Raw genomic sequence first — 19144 nt, forward strand, 5'->3', positions numbered from 1 at the left:
GAAATACATTGCTACATCATTCAGTAACATTTGCAGAGCCTTATAACAAAAACATTATTACGGTCACCATTGTGACCAGTAGGATTAATCAACAAATTGTATTATTTATTTTTCTATTTCATTGAACATTGCACATGTTAAAAGCCATTTTTTTACTCAAAATGTGAGTATTACCAAGTCAACTTGTGTTCTTAAAACAATGACAATAAACATAGTTTTATTAGGTTGAAATAATGTGGTTGTGTACTTATTTTTCTGTTAACTTATTATGGATTGAAAACTGAAAACCTTAATGCACAGTAACTGAACTCAATATTTTTAAGTTCTGGTAACTAATATTTTTTTTTTTACAGTGTAGTCTTGCGATCAATCAAAACTTATTTACACGATATACCTCACATTCACCCTCCATTCACATCCTGGTGTTCTCCTGGTGTTCTCCATTAGGCCTGTAGGTGGAGCTATGACAGCACATGTACAGTACACACACCGATGGTGTGTGATGTGTCCAAAAATGAATGGGCAAATGTGAGTGAAATGGTCGCACTGTATGCAGCTGTTTGTCTGCATTGCATTCCCCCCCCCCCCCCCAACTCAGATTTAGGGTTGATACAACCATCATAATAATATTGTTAATAATAACAATAACAATAATGATGTAATAATGTAAAAATTATCATTAAAAAGACCTGATTATGAGAAAAAAAAATTACGATGCATGGAATATTGTTGAGGCACACTAGTTACAACTATATTTCAAACAGGCACTCCATGTCAAAAAGGTTGCTGACCCCTGCTCTAGACCTTACAACTCTGAGAGGAACCCAGTGTCTCCAGGCGGTACCAGCATTGCCTTCTATAATTGCTATTATACGTCAGGTGGCGTCAACCTAGTACCCATCGTAGGAATCCTGTTATTCCCAGTGACTCATGCTACTGACTGACTTTATGCATATTCTTCGCCATACAAGCGCGACCCTAATTCTCATTCTGTAACCTAATGTTGCATAATAATAAAATACCCTCAAATACTATTTATTTGTCAATGCCGTGTTATTATGAGTGTTCACCATCTATATTCGATGTACTGTCTGGCCAGTAATTAAAGTACATACCTAGCAGTGGTTTAATCTATCACAATCTTTAATACAGTCAAGGTTTTGTAACCCCTCAGTTACAATTGGTCCTTCGAGCCGGAGGGTATCAGTAATATTTAATATAATATTAATATTGACATGGCCAGCGGTGGACACTCTCCAAACGGCTCCCCCAAGCTAGAACGCCCGCAGCGCAAACGTCAGCCACCTCCATATCTGGAGGACTTCGCTTTCGTTTTACCCCCTAGCTTATCTAAACAGACGTTAAATACGGATAAAACGGATAGTTTAAGCATGCCCACTCCTATCGACTTGGCGGCCCTGCCAGTAGAGACCCCAGTGGGTTCAAACGAAACTGACTTAGCTCATGGGGGGGACCAAGCGGGACATGACGTGACTATACCTCCAGACAGCGTCACCGGGATAGACCCCGGAGCGCCCCAGGATAAAAAAAGCGCTCCAGGGATAGACCCCGGCGCACAACCAACCCAAGAGCGCGTACCCGAGACAGCCCTCGGCGCGCAACCAAGAGAAGAGTACCGCGCTCAAGAGATAGACCTCGGAGCGCGCCAGGAGAACAGGTCTCCACCAAGCCCTGTCAGCGCCCGATCACCTCCGTCAGTGTCATCCCCCAGCGAGGCGGACCAGAGACCGCCTCCCCCCAGCCAAAGACAATAGAGCACTGGATGACCTCTCTATCAAGGTACAATCCCTCGTGGGGATGCTGGGGTCCCAAAAGGAGAAGGGGAGATATGAACTGTATGCAAATTCTAACGTGGAGCGGATACTGGAGAAGCTCCCTCCAGCCCGCCAAGAGCGTTTTCGGCGGCAGAAAGACCACCGTGACCCCAACGGCCCAGAACCATCCCTCCTACACCTGGCTGCTTTCCTCGCAAGGGAAGTTAGCAGTCTACGACTGGACACATTCGTGTGGAGTGGCTCTAGCCCTAGAGATGGACCGCGGAGGTTCAATGATGACCGCCGGTCAGTAACAGTTATGCACCAGGCCGAGTCAGTGCCGCAGCACAAGAACCACAGCACCCCCCACATGAAGGGAAAGTGGAAGATTGCATGCCAGTACTGTGAAAATGAACATTGGCTGTCTCAATGTGACACCTTCAAGAAGCTGACCGCTGACGAGATGAGTCAGTGGATCAAAGCCAACCGCCGCTGCTTCCGCTGCGCGCGCAGCCATATGGCAGCTGAGTGCCGCCTAAAGAAAAGATGCAGCAAGTGCGACGGCGCCCACTTGGAGGTCCTGCACGACAGCAACAAGAGGAGACCCGTACCCCAAAGCAGCTCGAGAGTGAATGTCATGTATATAGACCCTGCGAAGAGCGGGAGCTCCCGAGTGCTCTTGAAGGTGGTCCGAGTGCTCCTAAGCTACGAGGACAAGGTCATGGACACTTACGCCGTCCTAGATGATGGGTCAGAAAAGACTCTCCTCCTCGCTTCCGCCGCAGCCCAGCTGGGTCTGCGGGGTACCGAAGAAACAATGACAATCCGTACCATTAGAAGAGACCGGAAGACCATAAAGGGTGAAAATGTCTCCTTCACGATAGCAGCGGTCGAGCAGCCCGAGAAGCGGTATAGCATCACTAAGGCCTTCACCAGCCACGACATAGGTCTGTCACGGTATACCTACCCCATCACACAGCTGACGGAGAAATACGTACACCTACGTCAACTACCTATACCGCCCATCGACGACGCCACCCCGACCCTGCTCATTGGATCCGACCACGCACACCTCATCGTCCCAACAGACCAGGTCCACATCGGGCCCAGAGGCTGTCCAGCAGCGGTCAAGACCCGCCTGGGTTGGACACTACAAGGCCCCCTCTCCGGGTCTTCTAACCGACCGACAGCCACTCGCTGCCTCTACACGAGGATAAACGAAGACGACACCACCCTCTTGCAGCACGTCGAGAGGCTATGGACATTAGACGCGATGCCCTTTAAGAACGAAAAGAAACTAGTTAGTTCAAAGGAAGACACTTATGCCATAGCTCTCCTCGAGCAGAAGACAAAGAGGGTCGAGGTCGACGGAGTGATGAGATACGCAACTCCACTCTTGAGGCGAGAGGGGATGCCCACCCTCCACGCCTCAAAAGAAGCGACAGAACGCTATCTACTGAACACCGAGCGGCGTCTAGCCAAGGACCCCACTCAAGCCACTGTGTACCGCGCTGAGATCGACAAACTGATCACAGCGGGACATATCAAGAAAATTGACAATCAAGAGGCCGACCAGACGACTGAATCCTGGTACGTGCCCCACCACAAGGTCCACCACAACGGCAAGAACCGCATTGTATTCAACTGCAGCTACCAGATCGGACTACAGAACCTGAATAAAGAACTCTTGCCCGGCCCGACACTCAGCCCCTCCCTCCTCGGCGTACTACTACGTTTCCGCCAAGACAAGGTGGCCATCAGCGGCGACATCAAAGGGATGTTCCTGCAGGTGCGACTAGTGGAGGAGGACAAGCCCCTGCTGCGGTTCCTATGGAGAGAGAGGATCAACGATGAGCAACCATCCATCTACCAATGGGAGGTCCTCCCCTTCGGCACCACATGCAGCCCATGCTGTGCTACGTTCGCACTACAAAAACATGTGACAGAAGACCCTGAAGCTGACGAGGAGGTCAGACAAAGCGTAGAGAGGAGTTTCTACGTGGACAACTGTCTACAAAGCGTCTCGAAGAAGAAGCCGAAGCCCTCCTGCTCAAGCTCCGCGCCTCACTGATCAAAGGCGGCTTCGATCTTAGGCAGTGGGCCAGCAGTGACCCTCAAGTACTTTGCAGCCTCTCCCCAGAGACAAAGGCAGCAAGCAGCGAGACCTGGATGGCGACCACCCCAGGTGAAGCACAGGAAATGACATTGGGCCTCGTCTGGCGCTTCAAAACAGACTCACTCCATTACAAGCACACACCCCTGACCCCGGAGCAGGGAAGGTCGACCCCTCTACCGACCACTAGACGGAGCGTATACAGAACACTCGCAAGCCAATACGACCCGCTGGGGTGTATCCTACCTTACACCACTCGGGCGAAGATGCTTGTGCGAGAGCTGTGGGACAAGGAACAGGGCTGGGACGACCCCATACCCGACCACCTAGCTTGAGAGAGTGGGAGAGAGAACTCAGCTCGCTCCAAAATGTGAACATACGCCGGAGCTACTTCCCACCCACAGTGCGGCTGGAGACGTGCCAGATGGACCTGCAGTGACGCCTCGGAAGTAGCCTACGGTTCGGTGGCTTACTTGCAGGCCCGAGAGGAGGGAGGAGAAGTACACACAGCCTTCATCCTGGCTCGCTCAAGAATAGCCCCCCGCAAGCAACAATCGATCCCGCGTCTAGAGCTCTGCGCAGCTCTGGTAGGCGCGCAACTCGCCACGTTGATACAACGTGAACTCACCATCACGGTGCAAAGAACAATCTTGTGGTCAGACTCCATGACCGTACTCGCATGGATCCAGTCCGATTCTTGTAGATACAAGGTCTTTGTGGGAGTCAGAGTCACAGAGATTCAAGACCTGGTAGGATCAGCGTGCTGGAGGTACGTTGACACCAAACAGAACCCAGCCGACGTCATCACACGGGGGATGTCCCTAGATGACCTCACACGTCCCAATATCTACAGTGATGGCCCCGAGTTCCTCAAGCTCCCGGAGGAGGAGTGGCCTACCCCCACCCCACGGGAGGCTAGTCAAGAGGAGGCAGAGATCAAGAAATCTATGTTCTGTGGGCTGACGCACATCCCAGTCCCCACTGACCCTAACATAGACGACTGCCTAACCCTTAAGAGTGTGCAGATAAAAACATTCTTGTGGCACCACCCTGAGGTTCCCCCCACTACAGACCTTGATGTATCGAACTACGCAGAGGCAGAACTCCTTCTGCTACAGCGAGCCCAAAGAGACTCGTTTCCAGATGAGCTAGACTGCCTGCAGGGAACAAAGCCAATCCCTTCAGACAGCAGACTGCTCCACTTGGCCCCTGAGCGCGACACCCATGGCCTCATCAGGGTGGGTGGTCGTCTGAGACGGGCCCCGGACTTAACGGATGACGTCAAGTAACCTATCGTCCTCAACAGTCGACACAAGGTCACGGAGCTCATCATAAAGAAATACGACAAGGATGTGCACCACGCTGGGGCAGAGAGAGTCTTCGCTGAGATCCGACGTCGTTACTGGATACTGCAAGGAAGAGAAGCAGTACGTTGCTTCCAGCGGACCTGTCTAGACTGTCGCAGGTGGCGAGCACAGCCCAGTATACCCATGATGGCCGACCTGCCGCCTCCGACTCGGCGAGAAGGCCTTCCACTCCACAGGCGTGGACTGTTTCGGCCCGCTCTACGTTAAGAAAGGAAGAGGGTCAGAGAAGAGGTGGGGCATTGTATTCAAGTGCATGACCACCCGAGCAGTGCATATAGAACTCCTGCAGACCATGACCACGGATTCATTTCTCATGTCCTTCCGGAGATTCACAGCACGAAGAGGGAAACCGTCTACTTTGTTGTCTGATCAAGGGACAAACTTCAAAGGCGGAGAAAGAGAACTGAGAGAGAGCTTCCAGGCCATGGGCCCAGAACTTAAGACCCACCTCGCTCCCTGTCAGGTCGAATTCCAGTTTAACCCCCCGAACGCCCCTCACTTCGGGGGAACCTGGGAAAGAGAAGTACGTTCCATAAAGACAGCTCTGTACGCCGTGCTTGGGGCCCAGACCGTGGCGGAAGAAGTCCTCACGACAGTCCTCACGGAGATCGAGGGAGTATTGAACTCAAAGCCCCTCGGGTACGTCTCAAGTGATGTAGCAGACGTCGACCCAGTCACCCCCAACACTCTCTTGATGGGGCGGCTGGACCCTGCTCTTCCACAGACGGTGTACAGACCTGAAGAAGCGAACGGCCGAAGAATGTGGAGGTACAGTCAAATATTGGCTGACCAGTTTTGGAACAGTTTCCTCCTCCACTACCTACCGTCCCTCCAAACCCGTCAGAAGTGGGTAAAGGACAGAGACAACTTACAAGTGGACACAGTCGTTATGATCATAGACCAGTCACTACCCCGAGCTATGTGGCCGGCCGGCCGCGTAAGCAAAGTGATCACTGGTGCCGACGGGAAGGTCAGAGCGGCAGAAGTTATTGTCCAAGGGCGGACCTACACCCGACCTGTGGCGAGGCTGATGGAGTTGCCAGAGCTCCCTGACTCCCCTGATGACGATCATGACCCACTGACTTTGTAGATTGCCCTACTCCTCACAACAGATATTGAGCAGTTGACTGGACTATTAATCTGTCTCCCTTAACTAATTAGGTGCAGACTAATTAGGAGGCGGCTGTTGTGAAGGGCCAGATTAAAGCTGAGAATCTACATTTATTGTTTTATATACATTGTATATTATTTATATATACACGGTATATCCCTTTAAACCGGCGTTCGAACCATAGGAATATTCGCTCTCCTTATTGGATAGCGCCCTAGGCGCCAGCCCGCCAGCCCCCAACGTCAGGTTCAAAGACAAGCTCAGGCATGTCGTAACATGCCCGGACACAGCGTATTGATTCCAGACAAGAACTGAGGTTTGGGACTAGATAATCACTTAAGTATATATACGGCGCAGGTGCGCACAGCAGCACTTCGTTCATCAAGTTCATCCCGAGTCAGCGGGTAGTGAAGTGAGCAACCGTGCGTTGAGAACACGTGCGAATAGAATAGTAAAGTGTCAGAGTTTAATGCAGTAACGTCAAGTTCGACCTAGTTTAATGTGAAGTAAATAGTCGTTCATTATTGTATATCGTGCAACCACAGTTCGTTCGTGTGTAGCATTACCTAACGGTTCGTTCGTGTTAGCTAGTGAACCTTAGCCAGGGTGCGTGGCCTAAATACGTTGCCAGTACCCGAGGAGGCCTAGTCGGAGAACCGTTGGACATGTGCACAGGAGAACCAGCGGCGGCGATTGCAGAACCATTACTGGTTGGATTATATTGATTTGGAACGTGTTACCCGGAGAAGAGCCTCGTTGATTTCCACTATCGGTTGGGATTTAACCTCGTGAGGATTACACTCGGGCTGGCCTCATGGACAGAGGCTGGCTAGCTATCATCGTTTGCTATCGAGCATTGGATTACAGTTATTGCTTTTGCTGCTGATCGTTGGATTTACAAGGACTGGCTTCTGTACGTGGAGTCCCTTTATTCTTCATTGAATCAGACTGAGTATCCGAACATTCCTCTATCCTCTAGAGTCTAGACCTTACAACTCTGAGAGGTTGTGATTGGCGCTGAATGGTTGGCGAGTTAACCCGCCTTTTCTCGTGATTGGCACAGAATGAGTTAAGACCGAATATTCGAAAATCCGAAAGTAAATTGTTATTTTCTGTTTCAGTTTAAATTCAGTTAAAATGTTCAGTTTCAGTTAAATTCAGCTATTCTTTTTAACCCTTTCTCTGCCATGCTTATATCCATCAATGTTTGATCACTGCCAGCTCTATTTGTCTATGGAGATGTTCACCTACTTTGCAGGGCTATAACTTTTTAAATTGTATTGCTAAATTGACATTACTATGGCCCATTCAACGATTAGCTATTGTTCAGGGTGTAGGAACGTTTTACTTTTTCATTCATACTAAAATACCGTCCAGAGTATAAATATGTTTTTATCGTTTTCTGCAGTAATTCATAGAACGTGAGTTATATAAGTCCGTGGCCGACGTTAAATCATTTATGTAGTATGGGTGATATATAGATCAGAGCAGTTTATATGGATAATAATAATCAAACACGCTGAAACTCACCGCAGCTTCCTCGTAGCGATGGGGGATGCTACTGGAGCAAAAAGATCGTTATTATGGGATGTCGATCTAGTTGGTCCAGTTCCAGATTGTATAATACTAATATACGTCCAATCATGTTGTTTATCGAGTTATGGCAACGGATCCATGTCCAGTGTGTCGAGATGGAGTCCGAAATATGGGTGAGCACCACTTCCGGCCGCTCACTTCCGGGTTTGGCAACTCGCCGATTGGCCACCAGGTGGCGGTCTTGAACCGTTGGAGCGTTGAGAGGAGATCTACAGCACCCGTCAAGTCTCTGTGGGTGAAATATGATTGCCACGACAGAAATTTGAAATATTGATCTCAAAGACGCTGTACGACGTCATTGGCAGATTACGCATGGCGGAGAATGACGTCTTAACACGTCATTGATGATTAAAGGGTTAATAGAATGGATCATTAAAATCAAAGGGTATTGCACATAAATAGGCACTTCAGATTAGGGGTGGACGGTATGGTCTAAAATTTATATCACGGTATAATTTTAAGCATAGACGGTAACGGTATATATCACGGTATCAGTGTTTCCGTTAGAATAATTTTTTTTGCCTAATAGGCAGGCCATATAAAGTGACATCCTCAAGGCATGTAGATTTATAATATTTTAACTTAAAACTAGGCTACTTTTGCGTATAAAGTCATTATATTCCAAATAAAATAAGTCCCGAGTCGAGACTCCGTGCTGCTTCCATTGCAAACAGCGGGGCTGGATTTTGCTAGAAGCATATGTAGCTGCAGAGCCGCAGAGCCAGTGGCTCTTTCAGGTCGTTCAGCCGTTTGGTGGGGGGGGCGCTGTTGAGCGGGCCGCGTGTTGCTTAATGACAGCGGAAGAGTGCAAGGGCGCTTCCGCATTCTTCGCCCCGCATGCGCATGAGGTCCTCGCTTAGTTCAGACGCCCCATTCAACACGGTGAATCCCAAACTCGAAACTCCGTTAAGCTCCAGAGAGAGAGGCTGAAAACCGCCAGTTCTTGCCCGACGGATGGGAGCCGAATCGGGATCCGAGTTTTCTGATGAATAGCCCCAAAACATGGAGGTTGCGATTCGCGAACGGCGCCGGCTTCGCTGACCAGAGCTCTCTCAGATTCAAAATTGCAGCCTGGAACATACATGTTTCGGAACCAATGTGTAACTAGACAGTTACAATATAACATTTATATTAATTAACCCAGTTAATGCCTTAAGAGAAAGAGTCTGGTGGTCAATTACTACGGAAATGTTGTGTCTTACTAATAATAACTAATTCCGCGGTCAATATAAGTCTCTGTGATACTTTCTGAATATGATTTGGGAATGGGCAGGGTTATATTAGAAGAAAGACAGTGTAAACAATATAATTAACTCTGAATATAATAATGACGAAAAATAAACAGGGTAGTGCTCCTTGTTGTGTTGTGTATCCTGTTTATTTTTCGTCATTATTATATTCAGAGTTCCCACACAGTGTATAGTTTGATTGATTGATTGAAAGGTTTATTAACAGATTGCAGAATACACTCCAAATACAACTCCAAAACGTTCATGTAAAGTTTAAACATGTTGTGACCTGTGTATTCACCACGTGGAGAAATAAAAAATAATTGAATTAGACAATTACGTTTTATAAGCAAATATACTTGCCCAACCACTACTGTATGAGCGCAGCCAGTGATTTCAACGTGACGGCGTGTTTGTTTACATTCTCATTCATTCAAAAGATCCGAACCGATTGAAATTTATGGATACCATGACTTGAAATCCTCTTACCTTGACGAATAAAAGCCTCCCCAATTTAGAAAACAGTAATCCAATGGCATTGATAATATTACTACTAACGCTCGGAGCTAACCAGCAACCGGACACTCAAGCAGAATACGAGAGCAATGACTTCCTTTCTGGGGGGTTTCAAAATAAAAGAGCGACGTCTATAGCAGCGGAAAACGTTTATTTTGTACATTATCTAACGTTAACACGAACCTAAACTAACGTTACAACTAACCTAAAGTTAGTTTAGGTTCGTGTTAACGTTAGATAATGTACAAAATAAACGTTTTTCGCTGCTATAGACGTCGCTCTTTTATTTTGAAACCCCCCCCAGAAAGGAAGTCATTGCTCTCGTATTCTGCTTGAGTGTCCGGTTGCTGGTTAGCTCCGAGCGTTAGTAGTAATATTATCAATACCAGCCATTGGATTACTGTTTTCTAAATTGGGGAGGCTTTTATTCGTCAAGGTAAGAGGATTTCAAGTCATGGTATCCATAAACTTCAATCGGTTCGGATCTTTTGAATGAATGAGAATGTAAACAAACACGCCGTCACGTTGAAATCACTGGCTGCGCTCATACAGTAGTGGTTGGGCAAGTATATTTGCTTATAAAACGTAATTGTCTAATTCAATTATTTTTTATTTCTCCACGTGGTGAATACACAGGTCACAACATGTTTACATGAACGTTTTGGAGTTGTATTTGGAGTGTATTCTGCAATCTGTTAATAAACTTTTCAATCAATCAATCAAACTATACACTGTGTGGGAACTCTGAATATAATAATGACGAAAAATAAACAGGATACACAACAAGGAGCACTACCCTGTTTATTTTTCGTCATTATTATATTCAGAGTTAATTATATTGTTTACACTGTCTTTCTTCTAATATAACCCTGCCCATTCCCAAATCATATTCAGAAAGTATCACAGAGACTTATATTGACCGCGGAATTAGTTATTATTAGTAAGACACAACATTTCCGTAGTAATTGACCACCAGACTCTTTCTCTTAAGGCATTAACTGGGTTAATTAATATAAATGTTATATTGTAACTGTCTAGTTACACATTGGTTCCGAAACATGTATGTTCCAGGCTGCAATTTTGAATCTGAGAGAGCTCTGGTCAGCGAAGCCGGCGCCGTTCGCGAATCGCGACCTCCATGTTTTGGGGCTATTCATCAGAAAACTCGGATCCCGATTCGGCTCCCATCCGTCGGGCAAGAACTGGCGGTTTTCAGCCTCTCTCTCTGGAGCTTAACGGAGTATCGAGTTTGGGATTCACCGTGTTGAATGGGGCGTCTGAACTAAGCGAGGACCTCATGCGCATGCGCGGCGAAGAATGCGGAAGCGCCCTTGCACTCTTCCGCTGTCATTAAAGGACGACTCCACTTTTTTTTGGAAATTAGCTTATTTAACATCTTCCCTGGAGTTAGACAAGAAGATGCATACCTTTTTTGTCTCTGTGCGTGCATTTTAGCTTTGGGAATAGACGCTCCGTTAGCATAGCTTAGCTTCATCACTGGAAGTGGGGGAGGACAGTAGCCTTACAGTGCCTTACAGTGTATTACAAGGTCTGACATTGACCAAACTTGATATGCATGACCTTGGTGGGCTCTAGGTCAACTCCTGAAAAGGGGGTCAATGTCAGACCTTGCAATCAAAAGTTAGGGGGCGCACTGAAATTATGGCAAGGGTTATTAGCCCCCTAACTTTGATTGCAAAGTCTGACATTGACCCCCTTTTCAGGAGTTGACCTAGAGCCCACCAAGGTCATGCATATCAAGTTTGGTCAATGTCAGACCTTGCAATACACTGTAAGGCACTGTAAGGCTACTGTCCTCCCCCACTTCCAGTGATGAAGCTAAGCTATGCTAACGGAGCGTCTATTCCCAAAGCTAAAATGCACGCACAGAGACAAAAAAGGTATGCATCTTCTTGTCTAACTCCAGGGAAGATGTTAAATAAGCTAATTTCCAAAAAAAGTGGAGTCGTCCTTTAAGCAACACGCGAGCGGGCCTGTGACCAGACCTGAAAGAGCCACTGGCTCTGCGGCTCTGCAGCTGCATGCTATTTCGCAAATCCACTGCTGCAGCAGCCGTCCTCCCGTCGTTATCATAACACTACACACATATCATAATGTTTACAGCAAACTGTAGTTGATCACCAGGTATGTTTTATTAACGTAGAATAATTCATATAAGAAAAACGATAGGTAAGATCTCTTACCTTTCTCCACTGGTTAAAAATGCCAGGAACTGAAATTGAAACTTGCTGTGCGCCGCGGTGATATGTGTTTATTATGAAATGACAATTGCGTGTTGACACGCCCAGTGCGCCCACTGCGCGAAGCCTCCTAAATAACTTTTTCCAGTTTGCACATATCTATTATCTATGACTAATTCGATCTATTTTTAGGGGCAAATGCGATTGAAATAGTCGCGCTGTGGTTACATGACGTCATTGCTATTTTAGAGCTGCCCTACCGGTTACTCGGTATAGTCAAAATCCATACCGTAGAGCAAATTCATACCGTTTATACCGTATACCGTTTATACCGTCCACCCCTACTTCAGATAATCCTTCCGAACGTTGATCGGCTCAGCTGACCGACAATAAATCAAAATGACATCATTATTCACCATCGTAGTCTATAATAACAGCATTGCATTGGTCTATCAACCGGTTTTAATAAACAAACAGTAGCATGTGCATATTTTAGATCAATTAGGCTATGAAAATTAGGCTGCCTCTAAATATAAAAATGTATTAAATAAGAATGGTTTGCTTCACACAATGATCCACGATGCTCCCAGTGGGGGGACTCGATGCAATAGTATCCAGCTGCATGCCCGAGAAGTAAAACCTGGACCGGACTTATTTTTTTGATGCACAGTCCCAGCCAATCCAATTATGTGCAATACCATCCGGGAGACTATAGACTGCAGTATTTGCCCTTTTGCGAGCTCAGACCCATTCCCAACGATAACATCAGGTTGGATGGATGAAAATGAATGAATGCCGCCTGGTGGTATGCGGCCGATGTTGCACTCCCTTTGAGATTCTGTTTATCTCTCTGTGCGTCGATGAAAGTCCTCCGGGTGAACATTTCTAGTAGCCTGGATCAAGAGCTTCACCCGATCACATTGAATACCTTTCGGGACCCCCGATTCATTATGCTGTGGTGGGTTATGGTTATGTCCAATCAAATAATTGGAATATTCTTTTTGGAATCTCACTGGCCACAGGTAAGAGCAATCTATCGTAAATTTCAGCTTGGTTGTGCATTTTTTTCATAGCCATCGCCCTGATCAGCGTATGCTAACAAATGCCGTTATTGCCGTAATATGCGTTGCAGCCTATTACTAGCCTCCCAGGAATGACCCTAAACCGCTCTAAACCCATACTTATATTCACCACGGTATAAAACGGGAATGTATCGATGGAAAAAATATTCCTTTTTTCACATCTTGAACGATAGATACTCGATATCAAATGGGCCATAGTATTGCATCTAGGGCTGTCTTAAATACTTTGAAGCTTCGAAGCTTCGTTCGATGGGCATGGGATTCGAATATGAAAATACAATTTGATTATGTAAAAAAAAAAATGATTTTTTTTTTTTGCTAAATCAACTCTGCCTCTCTTTGCAATGCTGTTTGTTATTTAAGATGAGGTCGGACTCAGCACTGACAGATTTGTGTTCATTATGCTGCTTTTATAAAGCCTCAAATGACGGCTTACAATATTTCATGAAAGCAAAGTGTTTGTCTAAGATTTTAAAAGGTTTAAACTTTACAGCACTGACAAAGTTGTGCTGTACAAGTCCCACAACATAACAAAAATAAAAAAATAAATAATAAAAAAGAATTATATATATATATATATATATATATATATATATATTTTTTTTTTCTCGAAGCTTCGAATTAAAATAGAATCTCGGCCCCGAAGCTTCGAATTCCAAAAAAAAATCGAAGGTCATCCCTAATTGCATCCATAGCTATAATATTTATATAGTTATAGCCCTGCAAACAAGGTGAGCGACTCCCATCGTTTACAGCGGTGGCGGTAGCTACTACAGGATAAGGCTAATCCCTTCCAGTCAATGAGTTAAGGATAAGTCCTGCCACCGAAAGAAACGTTTTTTTATTAAACATTTTTATATAATAATTTTTTTTATTATATAATATATTTTTCGACTGACGTGAAAATCGAATGTGGGGTGCTCCAGTAGCACACCATGTTACCGCGCTGCGTCGCGGGACTCCGTGCTGCGTCACGGATCTGGTTGACTCCGAGTTCGATTCCCGGACTCGCCGTCATTTGCCGAATGTCTCCCCCTGCTCTCTCTCCCGTTTCACCCTACAACTGTCGGTCATGCTTGACCAGAAAAGCGATAAACGCTAAAAAAGAAAGTAAAAAAAAAAAAAAAAAAAAATCGAATGTGGAGACTGGCACGACTATTTGAAAATTCGAACTCATCCCTGCGGCACGTGTGTATCAGAGAAATGACCAGACAGCAGCGTGATACAATCCCCATAATTAGGTGTATTTCCGAGAGTCCGAAAAATCCGTTGTCCCTCATTGCCCAGGTTGTGTATTAGCAGGGCTCTCGGCTAGCCTGATGGCTATTAAGAACGTGTCAAAAAGATTCCAGCCAGCAAATCCATGGAATTGGTGGCTCGCCAGGCAGGGCGAGGGACGGAGAGAGAGGTGAGCGTAAAGAATCCATAATCCTCGTCGCCAATATTGTGTATAATAACTCACCGGACCAGTAGACATTCAAACACTCGCGTCAACTGCCGGCAACAACAACACTTTATGGCAGCATGTCGCAAAACCCACCGTGCCGTCTTAAAGGCACAGTCTGTTTATAATTTTTTTCAACTTCGAATTTCACGTTTGAATCTGGTGTTTTTATGTAAATTCGAAATTAAATTCAAATATAATGTGACAGCCCTAATAAATCAAATTTATTTGTAAGGCCCGGCAACACGCGTTAATGTCCCTATGGGCCGGACACGTCTTCTTTAAACAAGTCAAGAAGAAACATCACAATAAATCAAGAACAACACAAAAAGTCCAAAAGATTTTAAATAAATAATCACTACATACCCAGTAGTGATGGACCAAAAATGGGAAACTGGGAGAAATCCAGATGTTGAACCATGTAGTTTAAGGACATATCCATGTGTCTTTCAGAGAAACGAGGGGGCTGAGGACCACTCCAAAAGATGTCTGTGAAGTGGCAGAGAGGGTGAAGGACCTGGACAGCCGGATTTTAGAAGTTAAGCAGTCGCTTGCAGACGCCCAGGCTAGCTCTTTGGAAGGTACGAATAGTAGAAAAGTACGTTTAGATTTAATTCCAATCTATTTTGGGGGCGAAAATCGTGGGGGTAAATGTAGGGATCGGTCCGATACCGGGTTAAACTAGGGTATCTGTGTTGGAGAATCAAGAATCAAGAGGTTTATTTGTCAGTGTTGGAGAATCAAGAGGTTTATTTGTCACATACATACCAGGGCATACAGTGAAATGCGGGTGGTCATGCCCGCATTGATTGTGCAAAATACAATAATAAAAATAGGCATAGAAAACAATAAACATAGAAAAAATGTAATAGGTAAGACAAGATATGCATGGTAAAAAAAGACAAGTTCCTGAGAAACTGGTTCCTATATACACTACTATACAATTTACGATTTTAACTCTTAATGTATCTAAACTAGTGCTGTCAGGCGATTTAAAAAATTAATCTAATTAATTACAGGATTTGTAATTAATTAATCTAATTAATCGCATTTTAATCGCATAACTATTTTATGCCTGATATTCTATATTCTATAATCATATTTCAAATTGCATGTGTCCGGATGGCAGAATTCAGTACTGTATCTACAAAACCTTCTGTTTAATCATCTTCCATCTATTAATTTGCTTAGATTTTTCAGGTCTGGTCAATTTGAGCATGGTGTTATTCACAGTCAAAGATAAAAAAAAAGATGTATTGATATTCTCATTTGGTTCATTACAATTTACTCAAAATAAAATGTTCAATCACAAATTGATTGATTGAATGAAAATGTTATTAACAGATTGCAGAATGGGTACAATACAGTATGGCTCAATACACACAACTGTTAAGAGGATGCAGACCAGAGAAAGACTTTCATCTTGTTTACATCAGGGTCCCCCATTTTCAATTCATAATGAATTGTAAGTAAGGGTGCAACTTGCACCGTGCAATCCATTCTTTGTGAATCTAGCCCACAGTATTTCTGACACTGGGAATACATTCCCTGAGATTCATAGATGTCCCTAGAATCAGATACCAAGAACATGCAAATGGACCATATTAAAAAAGAAATCTGTAAATGTGTATTCTACATTCTTATGGAATGAATGAGATAAAAAAAATAGTATTAAAAAAATAAAAATAAAAATTGTAATTAATTTTGAGTTAATTTTCATAACGCGATAATTTGCTGTATAATTAATTAATCTAATTAACGCGATAAACTGACAGCCCTAATCTAAACTATACTATTAGTACCTCCTTCCTTTTTAAAGTGACTTTCTATTTTTTAAAGTGACATTTTGTTTATGTGGTTGTTTTAGCGGTTGCCGCATGAGTGGTGTTCAAGTTCTTTAATAGTTGTCATACAGAAGTACAGAATACTTTCATACAAAATGCTTCTTACTGTTACGCTCCAGAGACTGTGCTAGACAAGATAGTATCAAATAACATAATAACATAATATAGCATGAATTTAGAAGAAGAAAATGAGGTCACAGTGTTCGGTATAGACATATGTACAATGTTCTGAGTTACCATATAATATACAATACACAATACTATGCAGTGTACTAATGTACAGTACTATCTAGTGCAAAGCAGAAATGGGATGAGGTACAATTTTAGGTACAATTTACAGTAAGGTGTACGAGTTGTAGTGCAATCCTTCATCCATAAATATAAAGTGTGGGGAGTGGGTGCTACAGTGTGTTTGTTTAAAGTGGGTGTGTGCTATAAAGTGTGTGGAGTGGGTGCTACAGTGTGTTTGTTTAAAGTGAGTGTGTGCGTGTGGATGTGTGTGCTATGTGCGTTTGGTGGTTGTTGTTGTGTAGTGTTCATTCATTGTTCGTTTAGCAGCCTGATGGCCTGGGGATAGAAGCTACTTCTGAGTCTTTCTGTGCTCGCCTTGAGACTCCGGTATCGCTTGCCTGACCGCAGCAGTTCAAAGAGGCAGTTGTTCGGGTGACTGGAGTCTTTAATGATTCTCTTAGCCTTGCCCTTGCAACGCTTGTAGTAAATGTTCTGGAGGGTGGGGAGCCCCCCTCCAATTGTGCGTTTGGCTGAACGTGTCACTCTTTGTAGTCTGCTTTGGTCTTGTGCAGTGCTATTCCCAAACCAGGAGGTGATGTTGCCGGTCAAGATGCTCTCTATTGTACATGAGTAGAAGTTCTTAAGGATCTTCTGGCTGACTTGGAACTTCCTTAGGCGCCTGAGGAAGTAGAGGCGTTGTCGTGCCTTCTTCACCACACTGTTAATGTGTGTGGTCCATGTCAAGTCCTCGGATATGTAGGCTCCGAGGTACTTGAAGCTGTTGACTCTCTCAACCGGTGCCCCGTCGATGCTGAGGGGGCTGTAGTCCTTGACCCCCGACCTCCTGAAGTCCACAATCATCTCCTTTGTTTTGCTGACGTTCAGGGAGAGGCTGTTTTCCTGGCACCATCCCGCCAGGACCTTGACCTCTTCCAGGTAGGCCCTCTCGTCGTTGGCAGAGATCAGGCCCACCACCACTGTGTCGTCAGCAAATTTGACGATTGTATTGCTACTCCGCTGAGCCACACAGTCGTGTGTGTACAGGGAGTAGAGGAGGGGACTCAGAACACAGCCCTGGGGGGCCCCTATGTTGAGGGTGATGGATGAGGAGGTGCAGTTGCCTGCTCTCACCACCTGGGGTCTGCCAGTCAGGAAGTCCAAGACCCACTGGCAGAGGTCATAGCCCAAGCCCAGGTCCCTGAGCTTGGCTATGAGTATGGAGGGGACTATGGTATTGAATGCCGAGCTGTAGTCGATGAATAGCATTCTCACATAGTTCCCCTGCCTCTTGTCCAGGTGTGATGCTGCTGTGTGCAGCATATGGGATATGGCGTCCTCCGTGGACCTGTTGGGGCGGTATGCAAATTGCAGGGGGTCCATGTTGATGGGGAGGGAGGAGCAGATGTAGCCCTTTACTAGCTTCTCAAAGCACTTCATGGCTATGGAGGTGAGAGCTACAGGGCGGTAGTCGTTGAGGCAAGCAGGCTTGGATTTTTTGGGTACAGGGATAATAGTGGACTTCTTCAGGCAGGTGGGGATGACAGCCTGTTCTAAGGACAGGTTAAATATGTCAGTGAATACTGGGGCCAGTTGGTCGGCACAGACTTTTAGGACGCGGCCGGGGATGCCGTCCGGACCTGCTGCCTTCCTGATATTCACTTTTTTAAAGGTCCGCCTCACCTCATGCTCTGTTACCCTGAACACTGCGCCTCCATCAGCAGCCGACCCCCCCCCCCCCATTGCCGAGGCTTGTGAGCTGGTGTTGTTATTACCAGCATCAAACCTCGCATAGAAGGTATTGAGGTCGTTTGCTAAGGAGATGTCACTGTTCAGTTTGAGGGAGGCGCCTTTGTAGTCTGTCATCGTTTTGAGCCCCTGCCACATAGCTCTAGAGTCAGCTTGTTCAAACTGGAGTTCAATTTTATCCCTGTAGCGCCGTTTGGCCTCTGACACTGTCCTCCTTACGTTGTGTTGCGCCACCTTGTGGTCATTCATGTTGCCTGCCACTAGGCCGTCATTGTATGCTTTGGTGCGCTCTCTCAGAGCTTCACGGACGGATTTGTCTACCCAGGGTTTTTGATTTGGGTAAACTTTCATTTTGGTAGTGGGGATTGTTTCTTTCACCCTAGTACAAACATAGTCCAGCACTGTCTCCGTGTAGACATTAATGTTATCTGTGTCGCGGAACACAATCCAGTCTGTGTGGTGAAACACTGACCGGATCGTCTCCTCTGACGTCACATCCCATTTCTGCACCTCTCGCGAGACTACGGGAGTACTTTTAATTCTCTGTTTGTACTTTGGTGAAAGAAAAATTGATGCGTGATCTGATTTACCAAAGCCACTATCAGAATGAGCCTTGTAGCCACCTTTAAATTGCGTGTAACAGTGATCTAGGATGTTACCGCCTCTGGTGTTGCAAGTCACATGCTGATAGAAGTCAGGTAATACCTTTCTCAGATTGGCGCTATTGAAATCTCCCAGCACCAAAATGGCGGCGTTAACGTTAGCCACTTGTATTCTATTTACCTCGTCGTGTAGTCTGGAGAGCGCAACCTTGTTGCTGGCTTGCGGTGGAATATACACTCCGATCAGGACGATCGCCGTTAACTCCCTCGGGAGGAAGAAAGGACGA

General features: G+C 45.5%; 1 protein-coding gene across 1 annotated transcript in view; it reads left to right on the plus strand.

Annotated features, from left to right (window-relative positions):
• The window catches only part of LOC311228459 (uncharacterized protein), a gene marked incomplete at its 5' end in the record, with an annotated part of 53593 nt that overhangs the window by 32149 nt on the left and 2300 nt on the right, over positions 1 to 19144 (plus strand). Inside the window, one exon of the mRNA XM_084314366.1 lies at positions 14888 to 15015. Within this exon, the coding sequence (XP_084170492.1) occupies positions 14888 to 15015 (128 nt within the window). The remainder of the gene's footprint in view (positions 1 to 14887; positions 15016 to 19144) is intronic.

Source organism: Notolepis coatsorum (assembly GCF_963971535.1).
Source record: "Notolepis coatsorum genome assembly, chromosome: 5".
NCBI classification, from domain to species: Eukaryota; Metazoa; Chordata; class Actinopteri; order Aulopiformes; family Paralepididae; genus Notolepis; species Notolepis coatsorum.